The sequence below is a fragment of the Podarcis pityusensis genome (assembly GCF_964106645.2).
Source record: "Podarcis pityusensis genome assembly, chromosome: 10".
NCBI lineage: Eukaryota > Metazoa > Chordata > Lepidosauria > Squamata > Lacertidae > Podarcis > Podarcis pityusensis.
Genome location: NC_138035.1, coordinates 56043640 through 56066970, shown reverse-complemented (window position 1 = coordinate 56066970; position 23331 = coordinate 56043640). Strand labels below are relative to the sequence as shown.

The following is a 23331-nucleotide window of genomic DNA, read 5'->3' as shown; positions in this document are numbered from 1 at the left end:
CTCTGAGGAAAAATAATTGAGAAGCTCAGACTAGCTAGCACTAGGATGAGAGAGCATTCGGCTTTAGCCATTCATGAGCGGGCCCAGAGACCATGAACCCTCCAGATGGTTGCCGTTACCATGGAAACTCAAAAACACAGAGGTAGTGGCTGACTAAAATGGTACCCAGGGGGGAGGGTTGCTTGGAAGTGACAATTAGAAATGTTCAGTTGCTAAAAAGGATTCCCCCCCCCTTCCTCTGAGTTGGTAGAGGCCGTTGCCTTCTTAGCATGTGAAATAGGAAAGAGGGAAGAAGGTCTGCAAAGCATCTCAGAATGTATACAAAGATAATCACATGGAGGCCTGTCTGGGAACATCACTTGTGATGAGTTTGTACATCAGCCTATATGCCTATATCCCAGTAGGAAAGTGGCAGCTACCTGGAGAAGGGGGGGTTAGATATTTAAGCAGACCGAATGACAGTAGAGCGTGAGACTCTTCACCTCAGGGTCGTGGCTTCATGCCCCACATTGGGTGAGGACTAGATGACCCTCGCAGTCCCTTCCAAAATTATGATCTGTCCACAAAGCTGTAGCTGCATCTGCACTGCAGATCCTGCACTGAGCAAGGGCGTGGGGTGGATGATCGCCAAAGGCCCTTCCAACTAGCTCTATACGTGTGTCCAAAACAATGTTTGTAATTCAGTTTAAAAATAATAATAATTCACAGGTCTATGCATATATGTGCCTTTAGGTCGGCATACGTTTTATTGGACCCTACTGATTCAGTCAGTCACTGATGGGATATATATATATATATATATATATATATATATATATATATATATCACATTTAGGTGCCTCCACAACGCTTGGAAGGTTGAAGCTTGCTATATACAGTGGTACCTCTGGTTGTGAATGGGATCCGTTCCGGAGGCCCGTTTGCAACATGAATAGAACACAACCCGCAGTAGTGCGTCTGCACATGTGCGGGTTGCGATTCGCCACTTCTGCGCATGTGCATGATGTCATTTTGCGCGTCTGGGCATGCGCGAGTGGCGAAACCCAGAAGTAACCGTTTCCGGTACTTTTGGGTTGCCGCGGGACGCAACCTGAAAAAACGTATCATGAAGTAAACGTAACATGAGGTATGACTGTAGCCCCACACACCTTGATTAAGTCAGAAAAAGACTTTTTTTTTCTTTCCTGTGAAACTCAGTTTGAGGGAGGGCGCTCATTTCCAGTGGCAAGTATATTTCGATGAATTCATGAGTGAAAAACGGCATCAAATGAACGCAGTGGCTTGATCAGTCCCATCTTTGTGGTATAGTTGCCAGCAGATGCTGGTTATAAGCAGCAACTGTGTAGTAGGGAACAAAACAGGGTGTGTATTGTGTACAGATCAGCCTTCCAACGTACATTTGTTAAATTGTCTCATTATAATATGGTTTGTGGCAAATATATAACTACTGCAGTAGAGATTTTTACTGATTTAGATAAAAGGTAGTACTGAAGTGAAAAAAGAATAGTTGGTCAGAGCATGGTGCTGATAACGCCAAAGTTGCAGGTTCGATTCCCGTACAGGACAACTGCATGTTCCGGCCATAGCTGTCAACGTTTCCCATTTTTTAAGGGAAATTCCCTTATTCCGAATAGGATTCCTCGCAAGAAAAGGGAAAAGTTGACAGCTGTGGTTCCAGCATTGCAGGGGGTTGGACTAGATGACCATTAGGGTCCCTTCCAACTCTACAGTTGTATGAAATAGGGTGAGATGTTGTGCCCTGCCTTCCCTTTAGCATTGTTTTCCCCCATTTTTTTTGGGGGGGGGGAATGGAAGATAGATTTTACTTTGTCCAGAAGTGTGCATAGAAATCTCTGCAGCATTTAGACGGTTTCAGTCTCCTCAGCAGCGGTCATGCATTTATCAGCAGGTTTTATGTTATCCAGATTAGAACCCACCAGGCTTGCAGAAAGCAGGTGGCTGTACCCAGATATGCCTACGGCTCTTTCTTCTTGCTGCTTGGTGTAGCTTCTGGAATCGTAAGATGCGGTGGGGGAAGGGAGGGAAGCAGAAAATAGGAGAAGACAAGACATGCATTTAAAAATAGAAACAGGGATATTGTAGGAATAGAAAAAACGTCCAGATATGGTGGTGGGCATAGAATCTATTTAGTCTTAAAAGGCATGTAGGCAGCTGCATTCTGTAATCACAGGCTCTCTTCTTTTCATCCAAAAATACACACTGCAAATGCCACCAGCCATACCGTTTTGAGGCCCGAGGAAAATAATCTCATATAAGCCTCTACACATGAAACTATTTAATATGCAAAACGTTTGCTTTCTCAACAGTTGGACGGTGGAAATTTTCAGGGTTGTTTTCATACATAAAGTGGTAGGAGCTGGTATATATTTTGAGAAGGGAAAGTGGGGAAACAAAGGAGGTGGGTCGAATTTTGTGTACATAGTGATTCATCGTGAAGGAGAAATATTTCATTGTCAATTTTATTTACAAATCGAGCACAATTTCATGCAGTTTCGACACACTTTTGGCTGTGCAAAATTAACAGCGGAGCAAATGATTATTCTGACTAGCTAAATAAACTCAAGTAGCGCTGTAAAAGTGGTGCCATTTCTGACTCAGGTTGCTGTAACTCAGTGCATAATAGGTAACCCAACTTGTCTCACACCTTAAAGCTTCCGTGTTCCTCCCCGTTTCACATCACAGCAGCGGGGAGGCAGGAGGAGCATTCTGTGGTACATCTCAGGTGCCAAAATGTCTTGGACTGACCCTGTCCTGGAAATGCTGTGGTCCCAAACCATTTAGATCAAGACTAGCACTTCAAATTAAGCCCAGGAACAATTTGGTAACAACTCAAATCAGGTATTACACATTCTAAATCAGGGGTCAGCAAACTTTTTCAGCAGGGGGCCAGTCCAGTGTCCCTCAGACCTTGTGGGGGGCCGGACTATATTTTGAAAAATAATAATGAACATATTCCTATGCCCCACAATTAATCCAGAGGTGCATTTTAAATAAAAGCACACATTCTACTCATGTAAAAGCACGCTGATTCCCGGATCATCCGTGGGCTGGATTTAGAAGGTGATTGGACCAGATCCGGCCCCCGGGCCTTAGTTTGCCTACCCATGTTCTAAAATGTTAGCTGCAGCAGTTGATATTTCCAAACAGTTTCTTATGCCAGGCCCATGTTGAGCATGTCACACTAGCCTCATATGGATGTAACCCGGGCATGTTAAACTGAGGAAGCCCCTCCTTTCTCCCTCTGATGGCTAGAAGAAACCTCTGGTTCAGAGCCAGTATGCCACTGCTATGGAGCAGCAACAGGAGAGTTTTATGGGGAAACAATATGGTGGACTAAATGGACCAATCAGGAGGGCTCCTCTTAAATTCCGAACATACAGTTGTACCTTGGATCTCGAACGACTTGTGAGTCAAATGTTTTGGGTGCCAAATGCCGCAAACCCGGAAGTGATTGTTCCGGTTTGTGAACGTTCTTTAATAATAATAATAATAATAATAATAAATATTTATACCCCGCCCATCTGGCTGAGTTTCCCCAGCCACTCTGGGAGGCTCCCAATCGAGTGTTAAAAACAATACAGCATTAAATATTAAAAACTTCCCTAAACAGGCTGACTTCAGATGTCTTTTAAAGATAGGATAGCTGCTTATTTCCTTCACATCTGAAGGGAGGGCGTTCCACAGGGCGGGCGCCACCACCGAGAAGGCCCTCTGCCTGGTTCCCTGTAACCTCGCTTCTCGCAATGAGGGAACCGCCAGAAGGCCCTCGGCGCTGGATCTCTGTGTCCGGGCTGAACGATGGGGGTGGAGACGCTCCTTCAGGTTCTTTGGAACCCAGACGTCTGCCGCAGCTCCCGATTGGCTGCAGGAGCTTCCTGTAGCCAATCAGAAGCCGTGCCTTGGTTTCCAAACCATTTTGGAAGTCAAACGGACTTCCAGAACGGATTCCGTTCGACTTCCAAGGTACGACTGTACTTGTTAGGAAGTCAGCCCCATGGAACACACAGGGCCTCACTTCGAAGTAAAAATGCCTAGGGTCGCCCTGCACAATAACAGAGGAAGGCCGGTGAAGGAATCCAAAGACATGGCTTGCATACCATAAAGCAGAGCTGCTGCGATAGTCAGCACAGTGCATTCACCCCCTCAGTGTATCTGTATCTGCTGGCAGCAGAAGCTTGGTGTAAGCTCAGGGTTCTTGATCCCAGACAATTTTTGCCTTTTGTTCTTTATTCTTTTTGCTTCGGTCAGGAGTGAAATCATTGATGATATATAATGCTGTTCTGTCGGCAGGATGGGAATTCTGGGATGTGTCCTCTCAGCAGCGGTCCAACTGTGCAATGCAGCAACACGAAGTCAAAAACTGAATCTTTCAAGAGTGGTGTTTCCAGAGTGAAATCTTTTCTTCCTGTGCCCAGAAATAAAGTCAGCCAGTCTTCTCAGAACACTAAATGAAGCAGCAGCAGCAGCAATACAAGGCAAATAGAGGCAGTCAAGGACTCGAAAGAAGAAATTTGGAACATGCACATACAACTTGAGAAATGCAAATAAATCTACCAGTCTGCCATTCATTTTCCCCCCTTCGGCCTTTGCGTAATCTTAGTTACCTTTGGAGAACAAATTTATTTACGAGTGTAAATAATTTTAAAATATGTTTTCTCGGTTGTATCTATGGGACCACAGTTTAATTTCTGTGTAAATAAGCTGTTTATAATGGGAAAAAAATATTAGATTATATTAAATTGAACTTTAGAAAGTGAGAGAGCTTCACAGATGATTTTCTAATCTGAAAACGTTTTATTGTTTAATTATATTCAGGGGTATCGCTACAAAGAGTGTAAATAATACATGCATAGGCACGCACACACACACACACACACACACACACACTATATATATATATATATATATATATATATATATATATATATGAGAGACTTCATCCAGAGATATCTGTGTACAAAAGAGCTAGTACCACGTGTGATGTCTTGGTGGAGAGATGTGTTCTCCATTGCATTAAGATGCAGGTAGCAAATTCAGAAGGATTGACTGACTATCTGTACAGCAAAGTCAGTGTGTCATTTGCTGTTTACTCATCACTTGCAATCAGAGACTCTCCTGGAGTTCCACTCTGCTAGTATGCAGTGGGATTCCCATGCAACAGGATCCTATGTGAAAAACTAAGCAGTGGATCTGCTTTCGTTTCCTGTGTATACCGGGATCCTACAGGGGGTTACCTTAAAATGCTATTCTGTGTGTAATATCCCTACTGCCTGTAGAACAGGATCATTGGATATGGATGATAACCTTTATATATAGTTATATATACTGAAGTTTCCTGTGTTCTATTTCATACATTGGGTTGCACAATTCTGTACAGCACTGGCTTAAAGCTAATAATATACATGTGTTTTCAAGGCAAAAAAGAAAAAAAGTTCACTTTCTGAAAAGTGAATGGAATGTGGCAATAATGGGAAGAATTGGGAATACTCCCCAGTTTCTTTCAGTTATAAACTGCATTAAATATTTCAATTGCCCATATTATTGGGTAGTTTGGTTTATTTCTTGTCTCAAACTCCTTTGTCGCTTCTCTTTTGCATTCCAGGTTCCTGTATGACTGATGATTTGTGCAGACTTTGTTTTTTCTGTTCAAAACAAGAACTCCAAAGCCATCATAATAAGCAGTCTGTTGTCATTTGTCTCATGCTGCTTTTTATCACTAAAGAAAGAAAGCATTTAATTACGTAAATTATTATTATATATGCCTACGCTATAAAAACTCCTGTCCCCCTCTACTTTTCTCATTTTTGACACATGCTAGAAATTTAGGGCATTTTACATTCAAAGATCGTTTTTCTTAAAAGGACAGCACTTGATTAGCATGCAGTAGTCATCAGGAGAAAAAGCAATAGCAATAAATTGGGCGATGTGACCCATTTGTATATCCTGTCTAAAATAATGTTTTAACTGCTATTTCCTCCATCGTACATCCTTTTCACTCACAGAAGACTGTACCCTTTCAGTGTTCACACTGGGCACAGTTCCAAGATCCTGCCTTGAGATGACACTTTCAGTAAATGAATCGGTACAGATTACTTAAGAAAAACAGGCTACATAGCCAGCTGGTGAATTGCTAGGCACTTGCTGTGAGAGTGCTATGAAGATGTGCAATCCAACATCTCTCCAAGAGAGTTTGTAAAAGTAAAGTCAGCAGTTATGTTAAATGTTCTCCTGGAATTTCATCTGTCATGCCAATAAAACCCTTTTGTACTGCAATTTCTGCAAATATGTTTGTTTCTGTCTTACACGTGTGTGTGTGTGTGTGTGTTTGTAGTTTTATGTGTATTCTCTGTGTGCATGTGCTGCAAAAACTGGAACCTGGAACTTTGTTTCCTACCTACTACTGCTTCCATGCTTTACATCACATCTTTAAGATAACCAGGACCCGGGTCTTAGCCAACATTCCCAATGGAATTCCCATTCTGTTTCCCACAAACTATACCCATGCTCCCATTGCCTTCCCATAGCAGGGCCTCTTATTCTTGGTTTTTTGGTTTCCCCCACTTCTCACTTGTCTTTTAAATTCTGTTACTAAAATCTTGGCACAAGACAAATACAGAATTAGAATAGGGAGAAAACGTGTATGGGGTTTTTTTTGCAAACATCAGTATTTTGTTCAACTCAACACTGAGTTGAGAATGGGATTCAAAAGTTATTAGCAACTTAACACAGCGTGATCATTAACTGTGTGAATTTTAAGGAATTATTCAGCCACTAACAGTGCAATCTTTTTCTTTCTTTTTTTTTGCAAGTCTACTTCACAAATCTGCAGTGGAACTCACTCTCAAGTTAGTGTGTATGTAGCATTGCAGCCTTGAAGTTCTTAAATGTTTGTTATTGTTTTTTAAATGTTGAGCATTAAATAATCAAAGATTTCCCAGAAAGCAGTCATGGAATCCAGCCCTATGATTTTCTTGGTCAGATATCAGTCCCATTGAATTCAATGGGCATCCACCCTGATTAACTGCATACAAGGCTACAACTCATTAGGTGACTTTCTAAGAGAATGCTCCATACATCTGCCCTAAGATCCACTGTAAATATGCAATCTTAACAAATAATTTTGACTGAGCCTAGGGCTTGCTGATCAGAAGGCCGGCGATTTGAATCCCTGCGACGGGGTGAGCTCCCATTGCTCGGTCCCTGCTCCTGCCAACCTAGCAATTCGAAAGCATCAAGTGCAAGTAGATAAATAGGTACCGCTCCGGCAGGAAGGTAAATGCTGTTTCTGTGCGCTGCTCTGGTTCGCTAGAAGCATCTTAGTCATGCTGGCCACATGACCCAGAAGCTGTACGCCGGCTCCCTTGGCCAGTAAAGCGAGATGAGCGCCACAACCCCAGAGTCATCCGCGACTGGACTTAATGGTCAGGGGTCTCTTTACCTTTACCTTCCTTCAATGAGGAAAGTAGAAATTTATCTGTGGCAGTTTTGAAACACAACTATTTCATCTCTGGATAGAATACTACATTTTGAAAGAAGTCACATTTTCCTTGAGCATATGAATGAACCGATAATGATATCAAATTACAGACCAGAACGACTGGGTGCAACTTGCGTCTGAGCAGTTTAGTAACAGAGTGGTGCATGATTACAACAGGAAAACAAAGTGGAAAAAGGTGTAAATACAGCTAAATTTAATTGATACCTAAATTAAATCTAATGAAATGACTATGTTTGTCTAAACTCGTCAGTGTTATTTAGCCAAAAGCAAGTGTCTCAACCTTAAGTCCTCATCGCAATAAAAATTCAACATACACAAACTTTAGACTCTGGAGTATATGAGCTGCTTTTGTCTGTGTGCAAGGCTGAATGCTAAGCAGCAGTGTTCAAGAGGAGCACGTCAGGATCCCTTCCAACTCTGCAATTCTATTTGTTTCAGTTATTGGACAGGATAAAAGCAGTTTTCACATGTTCTTATCTTGTCCTCAGCAGTGCTATTGACAGAAGAGCAAGTGCCCATTAAATTCCTGCCGCTTAGCAGTACTTTCCAGCTAAGAATTGCTCCCCAGTACTCTATTCATAAGCAACTAAACACGACACTGACATGGTCTCCAATCTACAGTGTAGACTGACCCTATGTGCGTTGCCAGGTTTTGAATGCACATTTTAATTCCCAAAAGCTCTGGTACCCATGTGGTTTGGTTGTGATAGCCAACATCCAAGGGTTGTTCCAGACAATACATTTAAAGGAACTGAGAGCAGAATCTGTAGATGCTTCAAGTCCTGAAACACACACTTGTAGGGAAACTCCCAAACTTTAGAAATCCAAATATACCTGAGAGCAGAATAATGTAATTATTAGACACTTATTTTCCCTTCCTGATAGGTCTGTGTCCTTGTTTTGTAAAACTACTTTTTTTTGTTTGTTTGTTTCAAATATGAGTCACAACAAGGCAAATTTTCACCAAATGCCTTCATGAGAAGCATCACGCTTATTAAATCAACTGTTATTGATTCCTGCCCATCCCCTTTTGGGTGCAATTTGTCTAATCTTACATTTGATTCATTAAAATGCTCCCTGACTTTGCTTTGACTCCCCTGCCTTCTCCCGCTTCTGGATTACACAACTTGCTCAGTAGCTAGGGTTGCATGGGAAATGTTTGGAGTAAAAATCAGTTTCTAAGGGAAACTTTGCCAAGTTTTCACGTGGGATTCATCCAAGCACAGCTGCACATACCCAACCCAGCTGTTGATGATCCAGTGGTTGTATTTATTTATTGAAGCTATTTATTTTATTTATTGAAATATTTATTTATTATTTATTTATTGAAGCTATTTATTGAAACGAGGGTGCTAATTTCCCCCTCCCTTCTGGAAAAAAACCTCAGAATTTTGGAGTTACCAAAAACCATCAGAATCAATAGCAGCACTTTTTGGTAACTCCATCGCGTCATCAGCCGACTGACCCTGTGAATGTTCTTTTCCTCCCTTTCAAAATGCACAAAAACAAAAATAAAAATTCCTTCAGGTGTCCTCTTTCCTGTTTTCTATTCTTGGAAACTTTACAAATAGATATGTATCATTACAATTTATTCCAAGATGTTTAAAGTGACACTATTCATTGCACCAGGTGTTTCAGTGAATGTATGTGAGCAATTTTGAGTTGCACAGACTTCATCTGCTTTGTCAAGTGGGAAAGTAGCTTATTTTTAGCGAGGCTACTCAATGAAACTGAATTTTGTGTAGCCTAAAATAACCTGCATCTATATTTGCCTACAAAAAATTGATCCAAATAAAAGGCACTGTGTTTTTGCAGCTGTACAGATTCTGTGTTTCTCTCTCTGGAGGCAACACAGCACGAGAAAAGTGTATCTGTTCTGCAGCACCATCTAGTGACAAGAAAGCAAAAAAGTTATAAGCAAACACTGTATGAAGAACATTTCTTCAGAATACACGAGGATTCAGAGTTGTTGATATATTGGATATTTGTGTGCCGAACAAGATCAAGTCTGTTTGCTTCGATGGTCCAACAACAGAATATGCCTTTGGCTTGTTCACCCAAACATACTTGGATATAATTTGTGTTATCATATGCCAGAGAGACAGTACACAACATGTTTGTTTTATTGACATATTGCACACAATAGCATCATGAAACTTGCTTGCAATTAAATTCACTTTCTATTTATTTTTTCCAGACCTAGCCGCCTAGTACCTTTTTGTATTACCTGATGGCAACCTGAATGGCAGGTGTTGTAGCTTGTTACATACAAAGTGTGGGTTAAGTTTTCTAGCTCTACAAATACATACAATGGCAACAATCCAGTAAATGATAATCACAGCTATGGACTGCTTTGCACACAAGCCCCTGTGTATATGATGTACCCACACTTGAGTTGGGCAAGTGAGTCACTTGTACCTGTGTCCACACACCCACAAATGCATAGCACACAGAATGTAAAGTGTGATATGAGTCCAATGTCCTGTTTCCAACACTGGGCTTTGTGAAGTCCATAAGCAAGACATGACAAGACATAAGCAAGACCCTCTTCCACTATTGATCGTCCACTGGCATTCAATAGAAGACTGGCAATGGACCTAGAGGTTCCATATAGCGATAATGACTAATATAATTCCATAGCCTCCTCCGTGAATTTGTCCCATCCCCTTAGAAAGCCACCATGCCTTGCATCAGTGAGTTCCACAGATTAAGTGCATTACATAAAGAAGTACAGTGGTACCTCGGGTTACAAACGCTTCAGGTTACAGACTCCGCTAACCCAGAAATAGTACCTCGGGTTAAGAACTTTGCTTCAGGATGAGAACAGAAATTGTGCTCCAGCGGCACAGCAGCAGCAGGAGGCCCCATTAGCTAAAGTGGTGCTTCAGGTTAAGAACAGTTTCAGGTTAAGAACGGACCTCCGGAATGAATTAAGTACTTAACCCAAGGTACCACTGTACTTCCTTTAGTCGAACAATTCACAGCACACTTGCATCTATGTTGCGCTTTCTGTGTAGGGGGCACACCTAGTTCACACATACAGGCCTGACGTGCAGATTTGCTCTTAAGTACTACTGAAATAAATGGAACCAAAATGGATAATGCATTGCCTTCCACAGGGCTTCCATACAATTGAAGCCGTGCATGGAGATAATTTCTGTACGGTTGGCAGTGTAAAATAGCACCATCGTTCCCTGGCACTCGTGCACTTTTTTTTTAGTACGTCTTCAATCTGGATTCAAGCTATACCTGGGAAATGGATTTCTCCTCTTATAAGAAAGATGTATGTACAGCAATTGGAAACGCCCATTGACCAGTGTCAACGTCAAGAGAAGATGCAACAAAATAGTAGTGCAAAACTATCCCCCTGCCTAAGCCCTGCCATGTAAGGATCATGTTACTAATTCTTAAAAACTATTTTAATTAAGCAGAACACGTTAGCCTTCTTTAGCAACACAGCTCAAATCTCCTTGGTTTTGAAACAAGCAGGGTTTTCGCCCTACAAAGGGCAATGCCAGCATCTGGCAGGTGCAGGATGGCACCTAGGTCTGCCTGCTTCTTCCAGGACTCGCTGAGAGTTGCTTATTCAGGATCCTTCAAGACCTGGAACTAGGTCTGATCTGCTATGAAACAAAAGCTCCACATCTCCATTACATATGTCCAATGTTCCACCTACTGCAACAGGACTGGGTCTAAACCGACCGTAGGAGGAAAAAGCTCTGACAAGGTTAGAGCCTCACATTTTCTTCAATACAATGTTCACATTGTATATTAAAATTAAGACCACAACAAGAAAGCAAAGCAGCAGTTGATACATTTGTGGGGATACTGCCCATACTCCAGTTTTTTTTCTAAAACACATAGTAAATTCAAGCTAAAAAATATTTTTGTTGTTGTTCAAATATATAACAATTATTTGTATACAAATATAGTCTTCGTGATATGCGATTCCTCTTAAAAAACAGGATTTTCTTAATAAGCGAGTCTCTCCCATCTCTAAATAAAGATATTAAATAAATATTCCAAGGAAGGTCCAGTCAACTGCAAAATGGAACTGTATAAAAGAAGATCATCACAAAAGTCAATTCCTCTTTCATCCGTGCAGATGAACTGCTATTTTCATTTTTAAAATATGCTTCCCCCCCCCCATCAACCTCAGTAAGATTGCTAGAATAAGTTTGGAAGGTTTCATTTGAAGTGTAAAAATTCCCATTGTCATCTTTACCTAGACATTTTGTGTCCTAACCAGCTGTGTTCATCATGATCTGCATATTCTAAACTGTGACTTCCCCCTTTTCTCACTCACCGAAATGCAACAATTCTGTAGAATATTGCTTTTCCTTGACTTTTTATTTCAGAAAGCGCTCAGCAAAAGGACAGACCATTATTTACACTTGAACCTACAGTTTGTGTGCTTAGCTTCCGCTGACTTCAGGTCTAAGGGAGTCAACTGCTTATTGCATATAATGAGTCTAATATAAATGAGATTCTTTTTTCCTTTTAAAAAATGCATAATCCCCTCACCTACTTACATGCAATGTAGGTTCATAAATGCTTGAAAATCTACTGAAAAAACTTGGTCTAAAGGTGTCTACATTCGTCTAGGGCAATATTATAATTCTATTTAATGCAACTGACAAAATGCCCACTGATTTTCACTAGAGTGGCTTGATTCAAATAAATACAACTTAAGTAACTGATTTCGATTCAACTTTCTAATTGGTGTATGTTCTGAACAAGCATGGATGTTTTATAAAAAGTAAGGGTTCTGTCCTCTCCCCCATGCTTTTCAACATCTACATGAAGCCGCTGGGAGAGATCATCAGGGGATTTGGGCTGGGTGTTCATCAGTATGCAGATGATACCCAGCTCTACCTCTCTTTCAAATCAGAACCAGTGAAGGCAGTGAAGGCCCTGTGTGAGTGCCTGGAGGCGGTTGGAGGTTGGATGGCGGCTAACAGATTGAGGTTGAATCCTGACAAGACAGAAGTACTGTTTTTGGGGGACAGGAGGCGGGCAGGTGTGGAGGATTCCCTGGTCCTGAATGGGGTAACTGTGCCCCTGAAGGACCAGGTGCGCAGCCTGGGAGTCATTTTGGACTCACAGCTGTCCATGGAGGCACAGGTCAAATCTGTGTCCAGGGCAGCTGTTTACCAGCTCCATCTGGTACGCAGGCTGAGACCCTATCTGCCTGCGGACTGCCTCGCCAGAGTGGTGCATGCTCTGGTTATCTCCCGCTTGGATTACTGCAATGCGCTCTACGTGGGGCTACCTTTGAAGGTGACCCGGAAACTACAACTAATCCAGAACGCGGCAGCTAGACTGGTGACTGGGAGCGGCCGCAGAGACCACATAACACCGGTCTTGAAAGACCTACATTGGCTCCCAGTACGTTTCCGAGCACAATTCAAAGTGTTGGTGCTGACCTTTAAAGCCCTAAACGGCCTTGGTCCAGTATATCTGAAGGAGCGTCTCCTCCCCCATCGTTCTACCCGGACACTGAGGTCCAGCACTGAGGGCCTTCTGGCGGTTCCCTCACTGCGAGAAGCCAAGTTACAGGGAACCAGGCAGAGGGCCTTCTCGGTAGTGGCGCCTTCCCTGTGGAACACCCTCCCACCAGATGTCAAAGAGAACAACAACTACCAGGCTTTTAGAAGACATCTGAAGGCAGCCCTGTTTCGGGAAGCTTTTAATGTTTGATGTATTATAGTATTTTAATATTCTTTTGGAAGCCGCCCAGAGTGGCCGGGGAAGCCCAGCCAGATGGGCGGGGTATAAATAATAAATTATTATTATTATTATTATTTGTTTGCAACTGAATAGAACCTCTGTACTGTGTAAAAGAATGAACCCAAACGTCTGGCCATGTTTCCATGTCTTTTCCACTACAGAATTTAGGAGAAACTGTGAAATTCTTCCTGTTTGGTGCTCTCATTCTCCCACAAGTATAGCAGTTTTGCACACCAACCATCACTGACTTGAAAAGCCCAGCACTTTCAAGAACAAAAGCATGGTAATTGCCGTGTTCTTCCTGACACAGAAAATAAATGTCTCTGCTGTTTAGTTGACAGCCTAAATATTTATAATTTGTGTAATAATAAATATAATTCATGACCTGCATTTGTAACTCTTGACCTCAAACCACCCCAAAATGCATTTTTAAAAACCCTGGATTATTGTTGTTTTTTACACAGAAAAGCAGGCTGTTTCGTAGTGAGCTATGGATTCAGTTTGAAAAGACGAGTGTAGACTTTGATGTGCTTGTTATGACATTCACATTATTTTTAAAGAGGCAGCTAATACAATTGAAATGTTTGGAAATTTTGATCATCCATCTTGATAAAATATCTTCCTATGTGCAGAAGAAGCAGAAGAGATGGGGGCAGCTTCAGGGGGTGGGGATACTGCCTAATGCACCAATCCTTCATAACCAAATTGGCCCTTGGAATGAAGTTTTTTTTGCAGAGATAGATACATATTCATGTGCTTGCTTTTGCACTTCTTTTAGTGGCAATTTTCAACAATGCCCTGTTCTGACATTTTCCCAGAATGCTTCCTGTTAAATTGCAACGAGACAGCACCTCGATAAATTTTCACAACCGGGTTTCTTGCACTTCTTCTTCGGTTTCTTCTTGCAAGGCACTTATTTTAGGCCTCGACATCCGTTTGCTTGAGTTCCTGGGATGCACCGGGAAGAGTCTGACACGATCTGAATGGCTGATGGCTTGACGGAAAGAATTCTTTTCGCTGAGCAGCTTCTGGATGGATTCATATTGTGTGACTTTGTTCTCTTCTATCACCTAGTTAAGAAGAGGGTGGGTACAATACAGTTATAAAACAGCAACGTTTGGCTTGTGAATGGTTATTTTTAAGCCAATAATATAATTACAGGACTGAATTACGATTAGTAATTGAATTATCTACTCCATTTACATTCCACCCTTTATGTTCCCAGGAAATCTTGCATTTAGACATTGCCCAGAGCCAAATCATCTTAAATTCAGATATAGGGCAGATCTACACTCATGGTTTTTAACACTAAAAGGGAATGGTTCTGATAACCATATTGCCATATGTCCTTTTTTCCCAACGTTAATAATGTGTCATTAAAATGTGACACCAGAGGGTGCTGCAGAGCAAACCCCTTCCAGACACAAGGTAGACATTGTGGAAAGGAAGTGAAAGAGAAACCAAATGGGACTTTTCCCTGTCTTGATGTTTAAGAATGATATTTTTAATAGGTGAGAGTAGATACAGCCATAGTCAGGGGGTTTTTCTTTCAGGGAGACCTCCTAGGAACTCAGTTCCGGCACTTTTCAGGTGGATGCCATTGCCATTCTAAGAGAACGAGGGAGGTGTTCATGGTGAGTTGCGCCACCTCTTTTTCTAGAAAAATAGCACTGGTACAGTTACTTCAGGATATTTCCATGGGTCCAACACAGTGGACAGAATTCCACTAACACAGCACAATAACTTTGTATGCACTGTGGTAGGAAGGCACTGCCGGCTATTATACCTCGCTGGCTGACCATATCATAGCTGTCAACTTTTCCCTTTTGTGCAAGGAATCCTATTTGGAATAAGGTAATTTCCCTTAAAAAAGGAAAAACATTGACAGCTATGGCCCATATATACATGCAGCTAATGCCTTTTCAGCCAATTTGAATCGCAGCAGCTGGCAGGAACTTGAGCCCGCTACCCAGGCGGCTAAGGGGAATTCCCTCAATGACAACTTGGCCATGTGCGTTCTGTTTTCACTGCCTGGGGATGGTGACTGAGAGAAAGGATCTGCAACAACTGCCCACCCAGTGGAAGGGGTAAGTGTCCATTGTATGCACGATAAAACCTCGTCCTCCTCTCCTCTCCCCTCTCCCACCCCCCAACCTTAATCTGTTCCAGGAGTTTCCACAGCCCTCCAGAGCACATTTGGGATGGGCACAGAGCACATGTGCGGAGGGAAAATTCTACTGCACAAGCAATGCGTTGGATAACGCCCAGTATTTATATTGTTCCGCTCTGTTCATTAACAGATCCATTGCATGATATAAGGCATTCCATTTATTTGTATTTCACTAGGTAGACTGCCTTGTGCAACTGCTCAGAGAAGATATTATAATATGAAAAGAGTAATTTTTGCACCCTTCCTTCCTTCCTCCCCCAAAAAGTTCACATCTGTGTGCGCAAGAAATGAGGGGCAATAATGGGGGGAAAGCACTGGAACTTGGAAAACGTTTACCATTTAAAAAATGTGTCTACCTGGGAAGCTATTCTATCTACCTAGTGTGCATGAGTAAGAGAGAGAAAATGCAGCTGTGAAAAATGTTGCATGAAACAGTTTGTGCTGTTGTTGACTTATGTGTTCTCGCTATCAGAACTGAGAAGTGAAACTGTAAATCATGTATTAGACAGTTGTGTCCAGGACAGTTAGTACTTTGATACAGAACTTGGCATTTCCTTCTTCATATCTCCCTTTTTATAGAAGTGAAAGAATTTGGAAGATGAGCAGTATCAAGCCAGCTACTATTGGCATTCGAAGTGATGATCAGCTTCCTTCTGAGACTCCAGAAACACAGTTCCTAACATAACTTGCTAGGTTCTTGAAAAATTCTCCTCTGCTTTATAAGGAAGGAGAAAATACCTTAGCATAGCATACTTTGCTCTCCAACTATTGTCTATATTTATTTAATGCTTTTATAAGTCACCTCCTGCCACAAGGTGACCTGAAGCAGTTTACATAGAGCAATCAAAACAATATAAATGAAAATCCCAAAATACAGTTTAAACCAGGCAATAAAACAATTATGAGCAACAAAACTAGTAACAGCAACTCAAGTGTCAATAAGCATCTTGTTTGAAATACTCTAACTATGTGCCCTTTGGCATGATTGTATTGATTATTCGGGGAGGGGGGAATGCCTACAGTACATTGTGCATTTCCATAAGTAAGTCTTATGGGATAGCACAGAACGCAAACATTGTGCTATCAAAGAATTCCTCTAAAAAATGTGTATTTCTGGATTAAGCTCAAAAACTAGACTTCTGGCTCCAAAGGTGCACCATATTTTAGGAAGTGTGACTAGCGGTGTTGTTACATATGCTTTGTAAACAGCCATTTCATGCAAAAAAAAATATATTAATTAAGCACATATAATTTGCACCTGTTAGAACATAATGTTGGTTGGGATATAAAGTTTGCACATGTCCATGGTGTCTTTGGACCAGAACATACAAACACAGCTTGCGATATTGCAGGGCCTGCTATTCAAATGAAAGAAGTCCAGAACAAACACCACTGGACATGCTCCAAGCCCTTAAAGGTAAAGGTAAAGGGACCCCTGACCATTAGGTCCAGTCGTGACCGACTCTGGGGTTGCGGCACTCATCTCGCTTTATTGGCTGAGGGAGCCGACATACAGCTTCCGGGTCATGTGGCCAGCATGACTAAGCCACTTCTGGCGAACCAGAGCAGCGCACGGAAACGCCGTTTACCTTCCCGCCAGAGCGGTACCTATTTATCTACTTGCACTTTGAGGTGCTTTCAGACTGCTAGGTGGGCAGGAGCTGGGACTGAGCAACGGGAGCTCACCCCGTCGTGGGGATTCGAACCACCGACCTTCTGATCGGCAAGTCCTAGGCTCTGTGGTTTAACCCACAGTGCCACCCGCGTCCCGCTCCAAGCCCTTACTCGTGCCTAAAAGTAGCTATTTGGATCTACCTTGGACATCGCGCCTAATTCTTGACAGGCACTCACCAAATATCGCTGGCACTCCATTAGTGCTTCTAGCCTGTGTTCTGAGAGTATTACTGTACAGTTTGCAAAAGCCTGCTTGAGAGTCTTTTTAATGACTTGGAAAGTCCTGAAAGGTAAACGAGTTTTAATATGCAGAAGAATGAAATATAAACTTTTGGTTACATGCAGTTGACACTTTTACAGTATTTGCTAGGCTTTTTACAGCATTGCAATAGGGAAGTTTCAGTTCAGATGAAATGTCAGCATGACGCCTACTGTTGCTACACTGACTACTCCTGCAATGCGACTACTGAAGTAGTTGCTCAGTATTTTGTTCTGAAGTAACTGTTTTCATTTGCTTCTTGCCTTGACCAGACAAGGTTGGAAAAAGGTCAATATCTGCTGTAGGAAACCAGAAGGGGTATGCTGGCATTGCAGAGTTAAACCACCTTGATAGTGATTTCCTCTCCTAAGGCAACCCCAAGAATGACCAGGATGGTGAGGGTTCCTATAAGGAATGGTTAAAAGAGGTAGGGGTGTTTATTCTGGAGAAGAGACAATGATTGCTGTCTTCAGAGAACTGCAACACTTTCCTCGCTGCAAGAAGTGAAATGACAGGGAACCAGGCAGAGGGCCTTCTCGGTAGTGGCACCTGCCCTGTGGAATGCCCTCCCATCAGATGCCAAGGAGATAAATAACTACACAACTTGTAGAAGGCAGCCCTGTATAGGGAAATTGTTTAAATATTTGATGTGCTATTATGCTTTTATATTTGTGGGAAGCTTCCGGAGTGCCTGGGAGAAGCCAGTCAGATGAGCGGGCTACAAATAACAATAACAATAATAATAAGCACAGCACAAAAAAATGGGAGAGGAGCTTTCTCTGTTGGTCTAAAGGGGAGGACTAGAACTAATGGGTGGAAATGCCTGGGAAACAGATTTTGGCTAAATGTTAGGAGAATCTACCCAATGGAACAGGCCATTTAAAAGTGGAATAGACTGCCTCAAAAGGTGGCAAGTTCGCTTTCACTGGAAGTATTTCAGCAGAGGTCAGATGGCAAATGGCAAATGTAAAACAAGGAGAATTATTATTATTAACATGATACTGTTTTATTCCAGTATGAAAACAACTGGACAAAATATTTGTCTCGTACTTACTTAGGATCAAGATGAGCACTTGGTTCATCCAGAAGAAGAATTTTTGCTTTGCTGAGAATTGATCTGGCAAGACACATTAATTGTTTATGTCCATGGCTGAGGACACAGCCACCGTCCAAAAGGACAAAATCAAGCTTGCCTGGAAATTGCTCTATTACAGATTTCAGTCCAACCTGAAGGAGATAAGAATAGGGTTGGGAGGCAGTGGGAGATAAGCATTCTGTTTCACACAAATTGGTTTTCTTTCTTGCAAAAGTTATGACTATTTGGCCTTAATCCACAGCACTAGGCATCTAGACCCACATGATGAAGGGTGCAGACAATTTCATTCTCAAATAACACCCTCCTGCGTCACACGATAAGATGATATTGGAAATGGACTTTGAAAAGTTTGATGTGTTAGCCAGGTTGCCTGGTTTAGGGACATCTCCTAAACAATGACTTCTAGGTTACAAATGCTACAGATTATAGCCACAGAAACAGAACACAGAGATGCCATCTCAGGAATGCTCAGAAAACAAAGGAGTGCCCTCCCTTTGATAGTTTAATAGGTTGTTCAGTTCAGAATAAACAGTAATATATACTTAAGGCCTAGAGATCCATCAGAAACGGTGAGCTTATGTTGAAATCTATTTAATCTGTGAGTAATAGTAATGATATATACACCAACACATAATTTATATCATCACAACAATTGTTCCTTCTTAATAGGAAACACTGACTATAATTTGAAACCTGCTTTAACAGTCAAGGTAGGCATGGCACAGCACTGGATTCAGCCAATTAACCACACTTACACTAGATAAAACCTCTAAATGTGTGTGTCATCCATTTCCCATAACTGGTCATCTGGAACAAATGGTCGCCATTTTTAAATGTCTACTGTGGTCAGTGGGCCTTATCAGAATTTCAATTAGACACAAAGGGGATTACACCGCGTAACTGAGAGCAGCACAAATTTATAAGATTAGTAAAAAGTATCTTTTGACGTACTATAGGGACACACATTTTATGAGCTTCAATTAATAGCCAAGTTTCTCTTTTTTAAAAAGACCTAACATTCACATTCAGCAGGCACTCTCACTTATACTGTTTTCGGCACCCACTAAAACCTTTGTTTTAGCAAGTCTATCCAGACACATAATTTAGCTATGTACAGTGGTACCTCGGGTTAAGTACTTAATTTGTTCCGGAGGTCCGTTCTTAACCTGAAACTGTTCTTAACCTGAAGCACCACTTTAGCTAATGGCGCCTCCCGCTGCTGCCGTGCCACCGGTGCATGATTTCTGTTCACATCCTGAAGCAAAGTTCTGAACCTGAAGCACTATTTCTGGGTTAGCGAAGTATGTAACCTGAAGCGTATGTAACCCGAGAGACCACTGTATAGCTGCTTTTAATATTTTCTGATGTTATCTGTGAATTATGGTTAATTATTTCAGGTACACAAAGGGGAGATTTATTTTACTAAGCGATTTATAAATAAAATTAGTAGGAACAGACACCTTGCATAGACTGCACATATTAGCATACTTGACAGCCAAATTCAAAGCTGGATAATAGGGGCCATTTAATTGGATTTAATCTAAGGTGTCCACACCGACAATTTTTCATGTTATCCGCTGCTCTTCCTAAGATACTTAGCTTGTAGTATTTGTATTACATCATGCGCTCTCTCTCAGTGACAGCTATACTTAGAGGGATTCTTCCTCCATGCTTGTAATCTATTTTCAAAACAGGCACAAAGATTGGGATAGTGCCATTTATTAATAGCGCTGCACTCTTAAATAAATAGTGCTACGCTCTTCTCTTCCAGTAGGTATATCTGATCTCTGTGTTACTAAATTACTCCCCTCCTCCACCAAAACTGCCCCTGCCCAGGACACCCCTGTAAATGGCTGATAGGAAAGAAGCCCAAATTTCAAAAATAAACCAACCAATCAAGACAAATCTTTAAAGGTTTGTAGGTTAGATTTATTGCATATTCTTTTGTACTCGTTAAGATGATAGGAATTATTTTTTAAAAAACAACAACAACCTGTTAATATTTTAAATACAGTGATTCACTATCTGATTTATATATTCCTGAGAAAAAGAATTCAGCTGCTTCTCTCCCTCTCCGTGTGTGTGTGTGTGTGTGTGTGTGTGTGTGAAGCATATCTTTGTAAGTGCTTCAGTAAATAGATTTTCTATCTTCTTTTGAGGTTTGCCTCACTTTATTTATGAGTGGTGACCCACATTTTCAATCATATATTAAAACGTATTTAAAAGTGGTGCTGTGCTACAACATCTTAACAGCAGGCACCCAACTAGATGCTTTGGCAAAAAGAAGTGTTTGTGCAGATGTTGAATGAGCTTGAAAAGGCAAAGAAAAAATGTTGTGAAACTGCAAATGAAGGCTATGAGGTAATACTAAGAAGATGTGGTATGAACAGTTATGGAAGCAAAACACACACACAAATATAAGAGGGGGCAAACAATGATGGAAGACATGGCCCGATCTAATTTAAATCAAAGAGTTACAGTGGTACCTCGGGTTACATACGCTTCAGGTTACATACGCTTCAGGTTACACACTCCGCTAACCCAGAAATAGTGCTTCAGGTTAAGAACTTTGCTTCAGGATAAGAACAGAAATTGGGCTCCGGCAGCGCGGCAGCAGCAGCGGGAGGCCCCATTAGCTAAAGTGGTGCTTCAGGTTAAGAACAGTTTCAGGTTAAGAACGGATCTACGGAACGAATTAAGTACTTAACCTGAGGTACCACTGTATTGTGAAATAACTTTTTTATAATAGTTCAATCATCCTCTTTAAACAATGTGCTCTGTGATCTATGATCCTTGAGAGGTGGTTCAATGAAGCATTGGATCTCCCTCTCTAAAGATGGAGCGAAAGGTCCAACTGCCACCCTGGAAACTTCCAGAGAATTTGCTTTCCAAATATCTGAGCTCTGAAAAGGAGTGGGCCAGGAATGGATGGATCCAGATGGTTCATAGCCTTCCCAGTTTGCCAACGCATCTCCAAACCACAGAAAAGAGTATGCCAACCCTGTAGTTGGCATTCTCTATTTTCCTTCCACTGAGAGAGAAATGGCCTTACATCAAAGGGATTCTGAGGCATATTCTGTGTCCCAGTTGGGAAAATTTACTCCGCAATCTCCTACTGCTGCTTACCTTGTATGTGGTAGGATCCTGTAGGAGTGTTAGTGAGACTTTGCAAGGAAGTGGTCTAGTACAGAAAATCAGGACCCTGGTCAGCTCCCCGTGGAGACAACTCCCACTGGGTAGGAGTGCCAAATGCATGTGGCCTTGGAAAAACGTTTGGACAGAACTGAGGAAGGCACAGCCTTGAACCTGCTTTCAAGCAGATGCTACAAGGTGTCAGGAGCTTGTCCTACACTCGAGTAGGACCCTGGCAGAGACACATGCCTGACTGGCATGTTCTCTCCCTCCTGGTCAATCATTGGGAGAGTCAAAAGCTTTCTTCAGCCCGAACATCACAGTGACCGATGCCAACAGACATCGGGACACTTAGCGATCCGCAGAGTCTTTGCAACTTGCGTGACAGACCTCAGCAACTCAGCATTTTGGCTAATCTAGTTTATTTACATATAAACACACACGGAGCACTGCAACATGGCTCCCTCCCTCTCTACCATCAGACAGCAAAGAGAAAGAACAAAGGACAATAGTCCCACTTCACAGAGCACAGTAACACAAACATCCTGTCACTTCCCACTTTGTGGAATCAAAACATACACCGTCATGTGAAAGACAACAATCCCATGACTGCAACTCTTTCAAGTCCTCAACTGGAGCACTTGAGAAAGGCTAGAACCATTCTGGGGTGAATGGGAGGACCACTGGCCACTCTCTAATCTAAGTCTTGTAATTACTACCTACTGATACACTAGTACCCAGCCAAATGAAATAAACTGGATAACCACTAGGCATTCAGGGGGAGTGGCATCCTGGTTATGGAATAGACTTTTTGGAAATGTTCACTTGGCTCCATTTTTATGATCTTTTCAGTACCAGGTGAATACAATCCTTATTCACCCATTATTATGTTTCATAATTTATGTTAGTTTTGAACTGAGTTTTATACTGTGTTTCAGGTTGTTTTTTTAAAAAAACAAACAAACCATTTTTTACTGTTTTTTATGGTGGTTTATATTGTATTTTAATGTTCTGCTATTTTATTTCATTGTCTTGTGAGTTGCCCAGACAACTTCTTTTATGGGGTAGCTATATAAATATAGCAAAAAAGCAAGCAAGTAAATAAATAAATACATATATTTCTGCTTCCTTACCTGATCAGCAAATGAATTGAATTACATATGATTACAAAGTTTAAAGTAGTTTTAAAAATGCACAAGGCAGACATACTAAATGAAAATGAGCAACAAATATTTGCAGTTGTCCACACCACCCTTTCCTTAATGAGACGGCAATTTATCTAGGAGAAGGAAAAAGTCTGATCCGCAACATCTTATCAGAGGGGAGTAACAAAGTTATTGGGCCATCTTGGCTGGATCCAGACACATCAAAAAAACGTTTCAGTTAAACGCGTAAACTTTGTATGAGAAATCGGGTTGGCAAAACAAAACTCCACAGCGCCATCTGGTGCCACAGTGTTATAATGCATATACAACACATATAAAGCGCTTTTTCTTTGCCAATGTAGCTGAGTCCCTTGTCATGCCTTAACCACTTGGGAATTATATTGCTCTCCCTGAAAACATAACTAACAAAGATGGGCATACCTACCTCCTCAGCAACTTTCCATAGTTCTTCATCAGTCCACTGTCCATAAGGGTCCAAGTTCTTTCGAAAAGATCCAGAAAATATGAACACTTTCTGTGGAAGTAGAACAAAACAAATTTTAAAAAAACCTGTTAGCAGAATTTATGTGGAAGAGCTAAGGCTAT

The 23331-nt window shown here is 41.5% G+C and overlaps 2 protein-coding genes across 4 annotated transcripts in view; one reads left to right on the top strand and one right to left on the bottom strand.

Annotated features, from left to right (window-relative positions):
- CTTNBP2 (cortactin binding protein 2) overlaps positions 1-6294 on the top strand; it is a 126084-nt gene extending 119790 nt beyond the window's left edge. Inside the window, 2 exon segments of the mRNA XM_081023454.1 lie at positions 4312-4470; positions 4473-6294. Coding sequence (XP_080879580.1) covers positions 4312-4470; positions 4473-4556 — 243 coding nt within the window. The 3' untranslated portion in view covers positions 4557-6294.
- A 3325-nt stretch (positions 6295-9619) lies between these two features.
- CFTR (CF transmembrane conductance regulator) overlaps positions 9620-23331 on the bottom strand; it is a 93181-nt gene continuing 79469 nt past the window's right edge. For 2 of the 3 annotated variants that reach the window (XM_081023455.1, XM_081023456.1), the window contains 4 exons: positions 23171-23260; positions 18407-18579; positions 17271-17376; positions 13329-14319 (listed from right to left, as the gene is read on the bottom strand). In XM_081023455.1, the coding sequence (XP_080879581.1) occupies positions 14113-14319; positions 17271-17376; positions 18407-18579; positions 23171-23260 (576 nt within the window). In that variant the 3' untranslated portion in view covers positions 13329-14112. Of the gene's footprint in view, positions 12295-13328; positions 14320-17270; positions 17377-18406; positions 18580-23170; positions 23261-23331 lie in introns of those variants that run through there. The other variant, XR_013991147.1, reaches the window with a different exon arrangement.